At 35.4% G+C, this 17500-nt stretch overlaps 1 protein-coding gene across 3 annotated transcripts in view; it reads left to right on the forward strand.

The window, feature by feature from the left end:
• The window catches only part of Lrba (LPS responsive beige-like anchor protein), a 537266-nt gene that overhangs the window by 201416 nt on the left and 318350 nt on the right, over positions 1 to 17500 (forward strand). For all 3 annotated transcript variants that reach the window (XM_029537235.1, XM_021195949.2, XM_029537234.1), the window contains exon 37: positions 16857 to 17023. In XM_029537235.1, coding sequence (XP_029393095.1) covers positions 16857 to 17023 — 167 coding nt within the window. The remainder of the gene's footprint in view (positions 1 to 16856; positions 17024 to 17500) is intronic.

Raw genomic sequence — 17500 nt, forward strand, 5'->3', positions numbered from 1 at the left:
AGAAGCTTTGCAATTTTATGAGGTCCCATTTGTCAATTCTTGATTTTACAGCACAAGCCATTAGTGTTCTGTTGAGAAATTTTTTCCCTGTGCCCATATCTTCGTGGCTTTTCCCCACTTTCTCATCTTAAGGCATTTTTAAGTAATTTTAAGATAAACAGTACTTTTAACTAGCATTTTTAAAGACCTGTTCTGCTATTGGCACACATTTTTTTGTCTCAACCTCCCAGAATTTTATTTCTAACTTGTACTGCTCTCCAAGCTTGAGAACTGTATGCACAAAGTGTCTCTCTTTATCTGCACTTGAAATGTCTGGAGAGCATGTCTGTGTTGGGATTCTTCTGTAACTGCCTTTCCCTGCCATCTGTTGCCTGCTTTCTCCCTGCTGAGCAGAGGTCTTCCACTGCTTGTTTGCAGATGTTAGCCATCACTCGATTTCTTTTACTTGACTTCATTCAAATGATTTTGATTTTGCATTCAAATATGTGTTTTGCATAGTCTTTTTGTAACTTTAACTCCTATATAAATGGTCCAAATCCCCTGAAATAACTTTGTATTTGGTTTGTTTTTTTTTTTCTTCATCATTGTGTCACTGCTTTTATGTAAAAAATCAGAACAGTCATTATGAACCTTAGGCTCTGCAGACCCCTCATGGACCAGCCTATCCCTTTTATGTGTTCTTAGTTCCTGCTCTTGACTTCCACCCACCCTGGCCAGCATCTGTGCCCCTGCGTCTTTGTCCAGCACTGATCTCTTCATCCTCCAGTCACAGCCCTTGTTCATCTCTTCTTCCCTCTCATGTTTGATCTTTTCCCTTTGCTAATTTTACATGAAAGCCTTCTTTGCTGTGTCCTCTCTACCTCTACCAACCAATCTCCCCAATGTAAACCAAGCTGGTAATGTCTTGTTACTTACTAATGCAGTCATTTGCAGCAACTTGCTTACTTACCTATTGGTTTCCATCTTGATTGTGTACTTTATGAGAATAAAAACTCTGCTGCATGCCTATAGTGACAAAACATTGTTTTTCATGTTAAGCACTCAACAAATAATTGTTTAATAAATGATCACACCTATGAAAACTCTGCATTGTACCTCCTAGATATATCCAGTTGGTTTTGTTCAGTACAAAGACCCAAAAGTCATAGTAGAACTCTTTCGCCAATCTCTTAGTACAGAGGAAAAAAGGTTGTAATAATTTTCAGAACTTCATGATTGGTAGGTTTCAAAGTATAGCTTTAGTTCTTTAATCAAACAAGTACTGATTATATGTGAAAATTATGGAAATTTGAAAACTCCAGCTTGAGTACCTATTATGAGATTTTTTTTATTAATTTTGAAAGAAGGTATTAGAATGTTAAAGAAGAAACACAGTTTGAGAACATAATTTACAAATACACTTCCCATCTTATATGGAGAATATTGGATGAAATTTGTTGAATTTCCTGTTTTAATTTTTTAAATGTAGACATAATCAAACTTGACTGAATGATACTGTAGTTGGACTTTTACTCCTTTGTAGGTTCTTTTTTATTCCACTCTTCACCATTTTTTCTACCCTTTCATCCTCCTATCACTAGACAGGAGAAGAAAAAGGGTAGAGGAGATGAGGTGACATTATCCTTACTCTACTTTCTGATGATTAGGATCATCGAGTTCCTTGGGACAGATTTGATCTTCATCATCAGAATATATCATTTATTCCTTTGTTGTTTCTTCTTTGAGCACAACTACTTAACAAACCACAACCAACAGCAGCCAACTACAGCCAACCGCAGCCAACCACCAAACAATAACTAATTACCAGGCAACAACCATCCCATTTCTTAGGGTTCTAGCATCTGTATACTCTCTGAAAAGTCCCCAGAATCCAAACATCACACAATTGCAGAAACTTTATCTGTGGCTGGCAAAATCGCATCCCTGCTAGAGCATGAGGCAGATTATAATCAGGTGCTGTGGACAATCTGAAGCAGCCACATAACCCACAGCTGGGTTAAATGAAACATATCCTCTTAATATTTCTTTTTTTTTTTAAGCAAATCAAAATTCTTGCTACATGATATATTATAGAATAAGATTATATGATGTGATTAAAACAAACACTTAATTTTGTTACTGATTATTATAATTATTATTACGGTTTTTATACTATTTAAATATCAAAACTAAGTACGAGTCTGCATTTGAGAAATTCAGCCCATACTAAAGACAAACAATCATGTTCGTTTATTATTTAATTGGAATTTTTATGTGTTCTGACTAGTCTTGATCTTAGTAGTTTTCAGCTTAAATTAAAAAAATTTATTGGGAGGATTTCTCATACTTTTTGCAGTTCATTTTTAATATTCTTATAGTAAATATCAATAATAAATGTAATAGAGTGGCTAGAAGACTGTGAAAACATTTCCTTCTAACAGCTAGTATTTATTTATTTTTTTAACAGTGAGTTTTCTAGTGTTTCATTTCTATTACATATAAGGCAATTCAAGTAAATAATGTTATTCTGAGGTGAAACAATTGAAATTGTATTGTTAGCTGTATAAGTATCAACTAATTAGAGGTATTTTTTTATTTTAAACCATTAAATATAATAATTTAAGAAACTTAAATTTCAGGTAGTTTACCAATTCTACAATCCATTGATACCATTGTCTTAGTCCTTAATGAGTCAGTAAGACTTTTAAATTTAAGTTAAGGATAGTATTTCAGCTGACTTTTTAACAGCGGTAACCTCATAGCATATATTTATCTCTTGATTTCTTCCATCATAGCGTGAAGAAGTGAATTATTGAAAAGATAAAAATAAATTTGTTTGCTTTCTGTCAGAGTTCATATCCACAGCCGGCCTTGATGGAGGAGCAGAATGATTTAGACAAGTTTGCTTTGGAGATTCATAACATATGCTTGCTGGACAGAATTGAGTTATCTCTGCTCCAGAGAGTGAGTTAGTGTAGCAGGGGCTGACAGAGATGAAGATAACTGAGGGAAATTCAATTACCTTTTAGTGTTTTCTTTCTAATGGGATTCTTAATGTGAAAAAGATCCTTAGATGATGTGCTGGGTTTTCCTGAACTTCGCTTTGATACCTGCTTCCTGAGAACTACAAACTTTTACTTCAGATGGACCCTCCTTAAGTGTAAAATAGGCAGTTTGCTGTGTGTAGTAGAATATATTGATAATATAGTCTTTTTTTTTATTTGACATCATTTGTAATTTATATAATCCTTGACTACACATTATAGTGCCCCGTATTTTAAATAAGGCTATCATTTAGTACAATAGCAGTATTTTTCCTCTCTTGCAAATGACCTTTTGGAAAATATGTTGCAGTTCTTACTGTGATCTATTTATGCCTTTGTTAGCTATCTTACTCTGGTTCCTGGCCATCTTCTTTAAAAGCTGTTAGGCTGCTTAGGCATCTCACTCTTGCCTTTGCCTTCTGCCGTGCACTGGTGGAAAGAAAACACTTTGACAGCCTTCCTTTACCATGCTTTATAGAGACCTGTACTTTTGACCAAAGAAATAAAAAAATGGATAACCATGAGAACTCAAGGGCAGACTAACAAAACATCAGGTGAGAAAGTTAAGGCAAAGGGAAGGATATGACACCAATGTCAAAGGCTGTCAAGGGAAATGAGGCTAGTGAAAGAATCTAAAGGTACCTAAGACAGGAGCTTGAAAGCAGTTAGTGTAAGACTAAAGAGAAAAAAGCCAGATTCAATATACTGAAAAATAAAAGACACCAATGATTTTTTTCCTTTGAGTTTATTTATATAGGGTTATGTTGATAGATTTTCATATATTGAACCATCCCTGTGATGAAGACTCCTTGATCTTGGTGAATGATGTTTTTGATGTGTTCTTGGATTCAGTTTGTGAGAATTTTATTGAGTATTTTTGCATTCATAAGTGAAACTGATCTGAAGTTCTCTTTCTTTGTTTGAGTAACTATGGCTTCATAGTATGAATTAGATAGTGTTCGTTCTGTTTCTATTTTATGGAATAGTTTGAGTTAGTTCTTTTAAGGTCTTGTAGAATTCTGCACTAAAATCAATGTTCCTGGGCTTTTTTTTTTTGGTTGGAAAGTTTTTAATGACTGCTTCTATTTCCTTCAGGCTTATGGGATCATTTAGATAGTTTACCTGATCTTGATTTAACTTTGGTATGTAGTATCTGTCTAGAAAACCATCCGTTTTGTCTAGATTTTTCAGTTTTGTCATTTGAGGATTTCATAGTAAGAGCTGATGATTTTTTTAATTTCCTCAGTTTTTATTATGTATCTCTTTTGTTGATTTGAGTACTTTCTCTGTACACTTTAGTTTGGCTAAGGGTTTATCTATCTTCTTGATTTTTCCAATGAATCAGCTCTGAGTTTTGTTGATTCTTTGTCTTGTTCTCTTTGTTTTGAATTCAGCCCTGAATTTTCTGTTTCTGTTTTCAGTCCTGAGTTTGACTCTTGCTCTCTACTCTTCTTTGGTGAGTTTGCTTCATTTTGTTCTGTAGCTTTCAGAGGTGCTATTAAGTTGCTAGTTTAGGATCTCTCCAATTTCTTTATGAAAGTACTCAGTGCTGTGAATTTTCCTATTTTCTCTGATTTAATTGTGCCCCATAATTTTGGGTATGCTGTGCCTTCATTTTCATTGAAATATAGAAAGCCTTTACTTATTTTTTTTAATTTAATTGTGTATCCCTTACTATTGTGTGAGAAATAAATGGGATGTATAAATGGATTATGTTTCTTGGTATGACCGTGTATTGAGTAATCCTTGCTGTATCCAAGCTATACTCACGTGTCCCACTGCCAGTTAGGAGCTGTGGTACCTCTGTAGAGCTTCCATCTAGATAGTTCCTGGGAAGAGTAATATCAGAACTCCTATTGTCATAGAGGTGACTATCCCCAGCAAAACCCTTGATATTGCCTAAGGAATGGACATAGGCTTTGCATCTTCCATTTGTAGGTGTAGCAACCACAGAAGAGCATCTCAGAACACAGTTGGGGATTAACAGAACAGTGCTGGGAGAGATATATTGCATCTCTGAGAATTCATATGCCAAGCTCTTACATAGATACTGGCTTGGGACTCTCATATTTCTCAGCCCAGACATTTTCTTGGTCAGCTCTAAGGCTAAGTGTAGTTTCTTGTAGGTAATGTTCTTCTGAATACACATACATACATACATACATACATACATACATTCCTCCTACCTTTCTCCATCTCTGTGTGCACTTATGTTCATGCCTATACATATAAATGCAGGCCCACCTATACATGTGCATGCACATTCATATGTATGTAGAGATCAGAGGGCAGCCTTGGGTATTGTTTTTCAGGTGCTGTACAGCTTTGTGCATAGCTAGAGACTCAGTATCTCTCAGTTCATTTTCAGAGTCAGGTATGTAGAATGCAGGGTGTCTGTTAAGTTGTTTCACTTTCTGATTTAGCCTCTTGGGAAATGTCCATGTTGGAGCTCACATTTTCTAGTTTTGATCTTCTCTGGGTAGTTGTTGAACAGGTTATATGTATGTTTGTATAGTGCACAACTACGTATATTATAACAAGCCATCATTTATAGAACTCTTTATGAAAAATAAGCCACTATTGGGGCTGAAAAACAACTGTGTAAATGTGATCTAGTCCCAGTATTTGGGAGGTTAAGGTAGTAGGAACTTTATGAGTTCAAGGCCAACCAGTTCAACATCATGAGTTCCTGTTCAGCCAAGCCTATATATGAAACCCTGTTTCACATTTTGTCTCCTCCTATATTGTTTGGGCATTTGCACCTAAATAATCCTTTGCTTGTATAGTATTCCTGATTTTATGACTTACGAGTTGCATATGTGTGCTCGTTGTATGTATATCTTTGTGTGTGTGTGGTTTGTGTTTTTTTTTAATTGGCCTGTTTGTTTTCTTGAGAGAGGGGGGGGCATGAAGTTGGCAGGGTGGGGAGATTGGGAGGAAATGTAGGAGAGAAATCAATGATCAGATTACATTACATGAAAAAGCAACTTTATTAATTTTAAAAGATAAGAAAAATATGAACTAGTAAATCTCCCTATGTTTTCAAATTGTAAACTTTTTACATTGGTAATATCAGATTATTTAAAAAGCATCAGTTATCTTTTTAATGTAATATTCTAATTATGTAAATTTGTCAAAACAATTGTTTGACATAGGTTTCAAAAGCATAAGTTTCATAAAGATATTTTCATGCAAATGTATCATGTACTAAGACCATAGTCATCTACCTGTTTCTCCTACCTCTCGATTCCCATCCAGCCCTCCAGCAAAACTTCTCCCTTCATATCCTATTTGCATGTATGATTTCATATTTATATAAAATTTAGGATCCACAAATGAGAAGAAAACACCTGATATTTATCTTCTCAGTTAAGTCACTTCATTTATTTGGTCTCCATTGCATCTGTTTTCTTTCAAATAACATAATTTTGCTTTTGTTTATGGCTGAATAAAACTCCATCATGTATTTATGCCACATTTTCTTTGTCTATCTGTTGATAGACATCTTGGTCCATTCAACATCTTAGGTACTGGGAATACTGCAGCAGTACACAGAGCTGTACAAGAATCTCTGCCATGAACACTTAGAGTCCCCTTTTTTATATGCCCAAGAGCAAGATAAATGGTTCATATTTTAGTTCAGTTTTATGAGAAAATTCTATACTGATTCCCATAGTGACTACAACAGTTTGCATTTCTACCATCAGTATATAAAGATCCCTCCTTTCTTCCTAAACATATGGAAAAATGTTCAGTATCCATACCCATCAGGGAAATGCAAATAAAACAGCTTTCAGATTCAATCTCCCCCAATGGAAATGGCTATTATTAATATATGTCAATAAGAACCAGAGAATGTATAGCATTATAACAGTTTGTAGATAGATATACAAATTCTGTTAACATTTCATACGTTAAATAATTTATTCAAACTTTTGAGGAATATTTCCTTTATGGAGGAAATGGTTAACATATTTATTGTACTAGAGGAGAACACATGAGCATGTATTTTAAAGGGGAGAGCTCTGGCTGCTGTTTTACAGGCTGAGTGTTTGAGACAGGCTCTAGCCATACACACTGCACTGGCTTGAAACCTACTGTGTAGGCCAGGTTGGCCTCCAGAGTGCTGGGATTCTAGCATGAACCAACGTCTTATTCTCCATTCTTGGTTATGCCCACGCCCACTGTTTTACTATGTTATCCTTTATTTGTTCTATCTTGAGTCCTTGCTTCTTGGTGAATACTTGTTTATCGTAAGTTTTCTTCATATCCTTCTATACAGTATGTATGTCTCTCTGAGAAATTTTGGTGCAGATATTTTTATCTCTATTATATTTCAATTATAAAGCTGTTATTGTTTACTCAATTGCACTCAGGAGGAGAGAGAAAGGGCTGCTTGTCTGGAGAAGCTGTTACTCCATGCAGACAGCACTCCATTTTATGTTATTTCTTCCTCCAGGAAAAAAACCTCCTTGGTTTACCTACTGTTTTAGATGAAGTAGTTGAGACACAGAATTTCATATAACCTGTCCAGTTATGAAGACTTCAGATCTAAGATTTGAACTCAAGCTGTTGGACTGTAGATGTTGTGATTTTAAGTATTGATTTAACTGTGGTTATTGATAAAGATGAACCAATTATTTTCAATTCTGTTTTTTTTTTTGAACTACTTTTGTTTTGCATTTAGCTATAATTTACCCATTTGCAGTTATAAATATATTTACTTATTTAACCATGAGACCTTACTAAGTTAAATAAATGACTACTATTCTGTATGTTTTAAAATCACAGTATGGTATTTAAGAAGTTTTTGAATTCAGATTTACTTATTGTTTAAATTCTGTCAGTTTTATTGAATACATATACCAAGATACCTTTTATTTAACTTACCAGATAGTCATACGATGTATTGCCAGCATTATTAACAAAACTATCTTACCTTCTTGTATAGTGTTTGAGAATTAATATAAGAATTTGGCAGTTTAAAATATATTAATAGGTACTCTAGTAAGGAATAAAATAATAAATCACTATTGTGTATGTATTAGATATACATGTATGTGTATACATTAGTGTATGCATGTATGTGGAAACTGCAGTATGCTTGTTGTTGACTTGTTCTTACAAATGTTTTCTAAGGCATTTTAAAACAAGCTTTTATTATGAGAAACTTAAAGGGTTCAAACCTGTGTTAATCTTTAAATCATTTAACATTATTGGGGACTGCAGTTTGTAGAGATAAGGCCCCAGAACACATTGCACCTAGTCCATTAAAAGAAGAAGAAATGGGAGAGATACTTTGATAAGTGTCCTCCGTGTTTTAACCTTGAATGCTATTATGGGGTGGGCTGGGAATGGGGGATGGTGCTATATCTGTTTCATTGGCTTAGACTTTTTCCTGCTGAGAGAAATCAATACTTTGAGGCGTTGCATGACAGAGAAATCACTTAAGAATTAAAGGTGGCTGTCACACAGTATCATTGGCTGACTTTTGTTTGCTGTTGAGGTTTGAAGCTTTCATTTTTCTTAGTCTTTTTCAGGAGTCTCAGGGTTCTATAGACAGCATTAGTTTTTTTTTTTGTTTGTTTGTTTGTTTTATTTTTTTGAGATGAGACTTTAAATCTGAGGTAAGTGATAAAGCGCAAAGACCTCCAAAGTGAAATATTGAGAAACTTCTTTATTTGTTGAACTTTACATGGTTTTCGTTTCCAATAGTTTCCAGTAAATTTATAGTAGAAGTGGTTTTGAGACAATTGAGAAATCACACTCTTAAAACTACTTGGCAGAAACCTTGATTTCCTATTAAAATTTCAGTAATTCATGTGTAGCACTTCAAACAAAATGAAGAAAGTAGAACTGTGTATTCTGACATGGAATGAAATACTGTAAACCTACCAAGTGTAGAAAAAAACAGTCCCAAGCTGTTCTTTTAATTCCTATATCATTGGTCTGTTTTCTGTCTAAAGGCAAATATGTTTTTTGGGTATGGAGCACTGTGGCACAGAATCAGCCCTGTGTGCAGATGGAAACCAGAAGGATCCTGTCCAGCAAATATGTTTTTTAATATTTAAAATAAAAACATTCAATTATGAAAAGACTTCTTTTATATTTTCAGACAGTTTGATTTTAAAAATTTAAACATGTTTTATAATAATTTGTTGAATTACTTACCATGTATCAAATAAAACATGCTATTCTAGAAACCTTGTAATTTTGACATTCTTAGGTGAGTTTCTTGAGGTTAAAGGGAATGTTTGTGAGACCTCTTTCTTCACAGTTAAGTTAGAATTTGTTTCTTTTTTAACACAGGTCAAGATCTCAGCTCTCTTCCAGTCTTCTCTTCTTCCTTCCCTTTTAATATTTAATGTAAGAATTTTTTTTATTTCTTTGTAGACTGTGTTGACATGTTGTACCTATCTTTATTGTTCTTGTTATTCAGTTGGGGCCTTCAGTAGCTCCATCTGGTCTGCAACTCACTGGGGGTACCAACCGGTCCCAGCATCGCCACCACCCCCAGCTTCTGTGTCTACAGGGCTGTGGGAACCAACCGGCCCCAGCACTGCCACCATCCCCAGCTTCTGTGTCTACAGGGCTGTGGGTACCAGCTGGCTCCAGCACCGCCACCATCCCCAGCTTCTGTGTCTACAGGGCGGGGAATCACAGGCTTGGCCATAGGCCTGGCACTCTGTTTTTGATATTAATAATTTATAGATGTTTTTCTTTTTCTTATACATTCTAGCCTTGTATTACAATGACATCACAGTTGTTGTTAGAGAACCATCATGTACTTTTATTGAGTTTTTCTTATAAAAATTTTTTTAAAGTTTTAAATAATTACATCTCTTCCTTATTATCTTTCAGAAAAGTGTAGCTCATTTACTTCTAATAACTTTTATATCTCTTATCCCCATTCTCTACTTTTCTAATGTATTTAAGGCTGTAAGTTTTTCTTTAAGTTCTGATATAACTGATTTTATTTTTTTTTGTAATTTTCTTTAAGGCTATTTCATTGATCTATAAATTATTCTAAGATGAGAGTCTTAATTTTCAATTATGTTGGAGCTTTTAAAAAGCATATCCTTTCATCTTAGACAATCATTTTAAGAATCAAAAGCATCTGTATTTCTAGGTCTTTCTCAGCATAACCTCTTCTCTAGTAACTTGACCTTCATATTCTTGCCTTCTGAATAGACTTTTTAAATTAAATTAATTTGTTTGTATATGCGAAAGGGGGTGGGTGGCACAGTTAGAAGACAGCCTGTGAGAGTTGGTTCCCTTCTTCTTCCATATGTCCTGGGGATAATTCAGGCTTGATGACTTGCACCTTTACCTTTTAGCCTCAGCTAGCTTCAAATAGACTAGTTTTTTGAAGGAACACAGTGTTTTTTCTTGTCCCTTTAAAATTCCACGGAGATATTTTGGAAGTAAGGTGTAATTTGTATTTGTCTAGAATATGATATTCAGAGAGATATACAGGTAGTATGTGACATAGCTGAATTTAAGGCTATATGTTCTAGGGAATAAAATGTGGTCTTTGGCTGCAGGTGGACCCAACAGTAATGCTTGTCTAGCACAAAACAAAACAAAACAAAACAAAACAAAACAAAACAAAACCATCTTTAAGTTTCCTTGGCAATCAAATACTTTTTGCATTGAGAGTAGAGTACATAAATGTATATATAATGTAAAATATTTCATGTAGAAAATAATCCAATGGTTGTTCATAACTAGCCATCTAGATTACTTTTAGTTTTTTTTTTTATTTCAAACTAATAGAAATCTAGGTGAGTGGATTGATGAGTTATTAGAGGGTTTTCTAAAGTCGAATAAATGGGCAATTATCTGAGAAAAACTGAGGTTACCTGTTACTGAATATAGAAAAGCTTCCTAGTGTAATAGTATGGTTTGTTCAACTCTGTGTGGTTTGATGTTGGAAAATTACTGTACAAGTAGAGATGAGCTTTATGGTAGTAATATGGGCTCAAATTTTGAATTAATTGTTTAGATTAGCTATGAAAACTTGAAAGATAGGCCTAATTGATGATAGCAGATGGTATTGGAAATGAATCCTTTTATTGGAACATTTGAGAAAACTTTGATAAATATACTAGTATTTCATAATAGAGAGAGCTATGAAGGAAGATACTAATGTGCCAAGAGTGGAGGATGTGAGTTCAGTTCTGGGAGGAACCCAGAGTAAGCTATTTCATTTTCAGGTTACTTATCTCTGAACTTCCATGAAAAGATCAAATAGGGAAATAGGATAGAATCATGAACTCCACATAAAAAATTTAAATTTAGTATTATCTCTGTTTCTTCAATTAGAACAGTGGTTCTCAACCTGTGGGTCATGGCCCCTTTGGGAATTGCATGTCAGATGTCCTGAATATCAGATATTTACACTGCAATTCATCACGGTAGCAAAATTACAGTTATGAAGTAGTAACAAAATAATTTTATGGTTGAGGTCACCACAACATAAGGAACTGAATTAAAGGGCCGCAGCTCTAGGTAGGTTAAGGACTACTGATTTAGTGAGCCAGCCTAGGAACTTACATTGTAAGTGGCCATTCTAAGTTGTTTCCCTGTTCAGTTAGAATTTTCCTTATATACTATAAATAAATTAATTCTAAGAAGCATGTTTATTTTACTTTATTTATTTCACAGTAACAAATGTGAAGTTTCTTTGTCATCAAATGGAAATTGAATTATTTAGCTTTCAAGACCATATCTTTAGTTTTTATATTTGGATACTTTTGTACTATAGTTGTGATGTTGCATTCTATAGTTTATATGACACTTAAGTCCAGAAGTGACGTGTAGTGAAGTGTTCCACCTATAGTAATACTGAAGGATAATTTTAAAGTCACCCTGTACTTCTCATGTTCTAAATTCCAGTGTCAGCTCAACTTTAGGGTAATGTCACTGGGGTACCTCCAGTCAACCTTCCAACATAGATGCCTGTGTTCTTCCCCTCCCCCAACTATGTGTGGCACTCAAGTATTCCCCATATATACTTGACGGAAAAACAGAAATTATTATTAGTATTTGATGAGAGCATCTTCAATTTATACCATTCAGATATTTTTTATGAACAGAGACAAGATCATTACATCTTCTAGAAACATTCTTATTTGGTTTCCTTTTATCATGTTTTAAGGTCAAATGTGACTGTAATGTTCTACAAGGAGACAGAGATTGATAATCAAGAAAGAATGGTCCTTTAATGTGATTTATATGTATAGATTTTATGTCAGATATGAAAAGTTGCTTTTTAAATTGTAAGGGAAGATCCATTAAAGAACACTTTAAACCATTTTACTATTTAGCTTACCTTGAGTCCTTGTTTTTAGAAATGTCTTTTCAGCAAACTTTGATAGGCTAGCAAATGTTTATTGTTCACCTATTTATAAAAAACAGAAATAGTCTCCTTGGTAGGTTCTTGCTGCAAGTAAGGGCACATTCAGTACCATTTAGTATGGAGATATGCAATGCTTCATGGAAGTACAGGGACCATTGATTGTTTTCTAACGTCCACCAATAATTTGAATCTCCACTCATCAGGTAAAGTTAGAAAAAGGCATACTGTGGCTATAGTAAGCAGTACAGGGCACAAGATCTGCAAACACTTCTGTATCATCTATACTCCTGCTTTATCTGTAGGCTAGCTTCTTAGTTCTTGCCAGAATCTTTGAAAGTGTCACTATCAGGTGACATTTAGCTGCAATTTAATAATATTCTTCACTTAAGCTGCTGTCCACATACATAAAAAAATATTTTTCTTTCTGTTTGTTCAAATCAAAATTCACAGAAGTGTTGTGTCCTGTGGTTTTTTTGTCACAGTCCTCTAACCAACATATGAAGTTTGAGGCAGCACTTGAGTTGCTTTAACCTAGTTCCTAATGAGTCTTATATTCACTATATTAGCACTTACATAATATAACATAATTTGCTTTTATTAATTTTTTATTATTTATTTTATTCTACAGGAACACTAAACTTTTTATCAGTAGTTTAATAAAATTGAATATTTTGTTCCCAAGCTAATTATTTGTTTTTCCATTTAGATATTGTTGTATTCATGTTGTGATGTTAATAGCTGGTTTATATGACACTGAAAGTCAAAAAGTAGAGTGATATGAAGTAGGAAATTCTACCCAAGATAAAATGAAATGAAAGCGTCTCTTTGAGCTTGTACTCAGGTTATATCTAGGACAACCTCCATTCCCTGCCCCAACTGCCCAGAATCTTTCTTTTTTTTTTTCTTTCTTCCCAACTGATCCCACATCAGCTTTCATGAGGATTGTTTATAGGAGCATTGACATCTTTCCAATCATAAAACTACAGAAGAAAGTGTCTTTCCCTCTTCTAGTAACCACAGGCTGTCTGTAAATTCTCAGGGAAAGGTTTAGCCTTGTGAATTATTTTCTGTGGGGTAAGATGTTGAGGGCCACAGCCTTGCCCAGGTAATATTTTATTAATTCTTTGAGAATTTCTTTTTTAAATTAATTTATTTTTAACGCTCCATATTCCATTACCCACCCCCCATCCATCCACCATCCGGCCACTCCATTTCTTAAAATGTATTTTGATCATATTCATCCTTCATTTCTCCCTCTAGTTTCTACTGATTTACCCCTAAACTTCACCTGCTCCCAGATTTGTTCTCTCTCTCTCTCTCTCTCTCTCTCTCTCTCTCTCTCATAGCTCATGGAGTCCATTTTGTGCTGCATGTATGCTCACAGGTGTGGGGTAATTTACTGGCATATCATCTACCAAATTGGTGAAACATCTTTAACATACCAAAAGCTGTCAACTGTCAGTGTTTCAGGGTTATGCCCCCCCCCCCAAGCCCTGATAGACTGTTGAATGCCTTGGTTTTGTACAAGTCTTGGTTCAGGCAACCCCAGCTGCTGAGTCTATGAATGCAGTGGTCCTTTCGTCTCCCAATGACACTGCTTTCCGCTGGTCCTCCTGACCTCTGTCTCTTACTGTGTTACCACCTTCATTTCTGCTAATGGTTCCAAGACTTGGGATGAGGTAGGTATGATATGATTTGTGACTGAGAACTCCACTAACACTTATTATCAGCACTTTGATCAGTTGTAAGTTTCTACATTAACCACTGTCCATTGAACAAAAGAACTTCTCTGAGATCTAAGGCCTGGATTACTCTAAGTACAGAAATAGGAATTTAGAGGGCCATTTCACTAATCCCTTTAGCAGAATAATAGGAATAGATTCACCCCTGGGGTCTGTGAGCTCACCCAACCATGGTTTCTAGGCTAGACTTACATTATTCAGCATGTATTACCTTCTCTGGAGCAGGCCTTAAATCCAGTCAGAAAATGGTACTTACCCTAGTAACATTTGTGACTGTTGCACAACTGGATATGTCCCATCATGCAGGACTTTATTGTAATTCAGATCTGTAAGACTGTTGATGGCTTTTACCTCCTAGGAGCACACATCACATCTTTTGTTACTGTGAAAGCTCACGAGCAGGAAGGAAGCTTTCTGCTCAGTATAACTTGATTTCTCTATGCCATGTGAGGCAGTGTCTTTAACATTAAGTTCAGTAGCCTGTGTTGTTTGAAGGTCACCAGACAACCCATGCATGGCTAAAATCTCACCTGTTAGTGGACTTTTTTTTGTTCTTTATGGCTTTGGGGAGTTAACTCCAAGTTGTATATACCAAGTATTGACCTCCCCCCCCCCACACACACGCCACACACACATATAAAATCTTATAACAGTTTTCATACGGCTTTCAAACATCCTTAATGTTAGTTATTTCTCCCCAGCCCCTCCTGCCCTGTGTTCTCTTCTTCCCCACTATCTAAACCTCCCTTCATTAGTCATTTTTTAGGATTCAAATGTTTTAGAAGATTTTGATTCCATTTCGAATAAACACTACTTTTTTTTTTTCTGGGTTTGCCTTAGTATTTGAGTTGGCTTCATCTTCAGGCCACCCATCCCCTGCCCTGTAGGATTGTGAATATTCAATTCTTCTGGAGGTTTGCATTTGTTCTTCTGTATACTGTGAGGGAGTAGGAAACTACCCAAACTCTGAACTTTGTTCCTCATACAATAATTACATTGGATGACTCAGGCTAATTTGTCGGTGCAATGTGATCATTACCCAAGTGGTTTAGGACAATCAGGACCCTTCTTTGTTGCTGATGTTGTGAGAGTTGCATGTAACCATAGCTTATCCAGAATCTTACTGTCCATATAATAGGAGAGACAGGAAACCACAATGTGTGTGTGTTATGTATAAAATAGCAATATATCAAATGCAGGCTATTTCCCACAAGGGTGTGTGTTCCTATGCGTGTATGTGTGCATATATTTTAAGGTAAGGGTATGGGTTTTTACACCCATAGTTTGTGTCAGTGCCTATGCTTTTAATTATAATCACAAAGCATCTTAAATATGATGCCGGAAGTGACAGAGCTCCAAAGGATAGTAATCATTTGGTGACTAGATGTGTGCCCAGTTACTGCTAAAGAACCCTGAGGTGCTTTGGAAATGTGCTATCTTAATACAGTGCTTCTCCAAGTTTGACCCACATACCATCACCTGGAGAGCATAAAGTCTTTGTATTTTGGCAATGGGACCTAGTTATACATTTTTAATCTCACAAATGATTCTTTTGCTACAGGTTCATTCTATATGTATAGTTTAAGAAACCATTTTTTTTTCTATTTCAAAGTTTTGAGAAGTTGCTGTGTTTACTATTTTAAGCTTAAAGCAAAACAAAAACAAAACACCTGCTCACAGAGACTGAACTGGAGCCTGCATGGGTCTGACCTAGGTCCTCTGCATATATGTTACAGTTGTATAGCTTGGTGTATTCCTGAGACTCCTCAGAGTAGGAGCAGGGACTTCTCTGTCTCTTGCCTGCTTTTGGGACCCAATTAATCCTACTAGGTTGTCTTATACAGCCTTAATGTGAAGGTAGGTACCTAGACTTAAGGCAACTTGATATGCCATCTTTGGTTGATATCCATGGGAGGCCTGCCCTTTTCTGAAGAGAAAAGGAGAAGATAGGGGCTCAGGAGGAGTGGGAATGGGTGTGGGAGTGGGAGCAGGATGTGATATATGAGAGAAGAATAAAACAAAGAAATAAACACAACACCACCACCTCCACCACCACACCAAAACAGAAACCAAAACTGAAGCATCTAATCCTGGCTGTCTAGTCATCTCATAATTTGCCTTTTTTCCTTAGTTATCTTGTCTCTAGGAGCTGCCATGATTGTTTTAACATGTGAATTGGTCACTTAATATTCTATTTTTAAAAATTCATGACATTTGAATGTAGTCTAAACTCACCATAGTTATCTAGTGCAAATAATGTCTCCAAATTAATTTCATAGCAGTATTTGTTCTACTTGGCCTAAAGACCTCTGCAACCCCAGTTCATTCTGGCTCAATCCAGGGCTCAGCTTTCACATGCCTGGCAGTTTATCACTGATAAAAATCTCTGTTTAACTGTTTACAACATCTGAATGCATCTTATTATCGACTTTAGTAAGCTGAATTAATCAATGTAATGAATGTTATAAAGTTAGCGTTAAAGTTTTGGTTGACTTGCTTCATTCTAAAAATTGTTTTATGATACACTTAGATTTTTTCACCCACATATTTTTCCAACATACTGTTTTTATTGATTGTTTGGAATCTTCACCCGATATACCAGGATCATGCTCACTTCCCTTTCCTCCCAGGTCCAGCTTGCCACACTTGTGCTATCCCCCAAAAGAAAAAAAATATACCCACATTTTTATAGTTAATTAATAAATCTTTCTCTTTTTTCCCCTATTCCAGTCATTGTGTGCTCAATACTCTGCAGACAAAAGAGAAGAGGAGAAGATGTGTGATCATTTGATAAGAGCAGCTAAATACCGAGACCACGTGACCGCAACTCAGTTAATCCAGAAAATTATCAACCTCCTCACAGACAAGCATGGAGCCTGGGGGAGCTCTGCAGTAAGGTAAAGGGAAGCCTGGAGTGCCCCCTTCCCCCCCCCACCCCCCGTCACTGGTGGCTTTCATGTGATTGAGGCTAAGTGAAGAATTGAATTACGCTTACAGTTCTACTGTGTTTTTAACTCATAGAAACAGAAAATCTATAATAGGTATCTTTACTGATTTTTTTTTCTTTTTTTCTTTCTACTATTTTTTTTGAAATATTTTTATTAGATATTTTCTTCATTTACAATTCAAATGCTATCCCAAAAGTCCCCTATACCCTCCCCCACCCTGCTCTTTACTAGTTCTTTCAAATAAAGAGAATTGTTCATCCTTCCTTACTCATTTTACAGTGGGTTTGTCAGATAAATTTTTTATCTTGTAGACTGCACTTCAGTAGAATCTAAAATAAATTTTTAGTGATTTTACATTTGACATATATCTCACAGATATAAAATCTAATTTGGAACCTTTCCAAAAAATTCTGACTTTTTTTGATA

The sequence above is a fragment of the Mus pahari genome, chromosome 4 (genome assembly GCF_900095145.1).
Source record: "Mus pahari chromosome 4, PAHARI_EIJ_v1.1, whole genome shotgun sequence".
Classification (NCBI taxonomy): domain Eukaryota; kingdom Metazoa; phylum Chordata; class Mammalia; order Rodentia; family Muridae; genus Mus; species Mus pahari.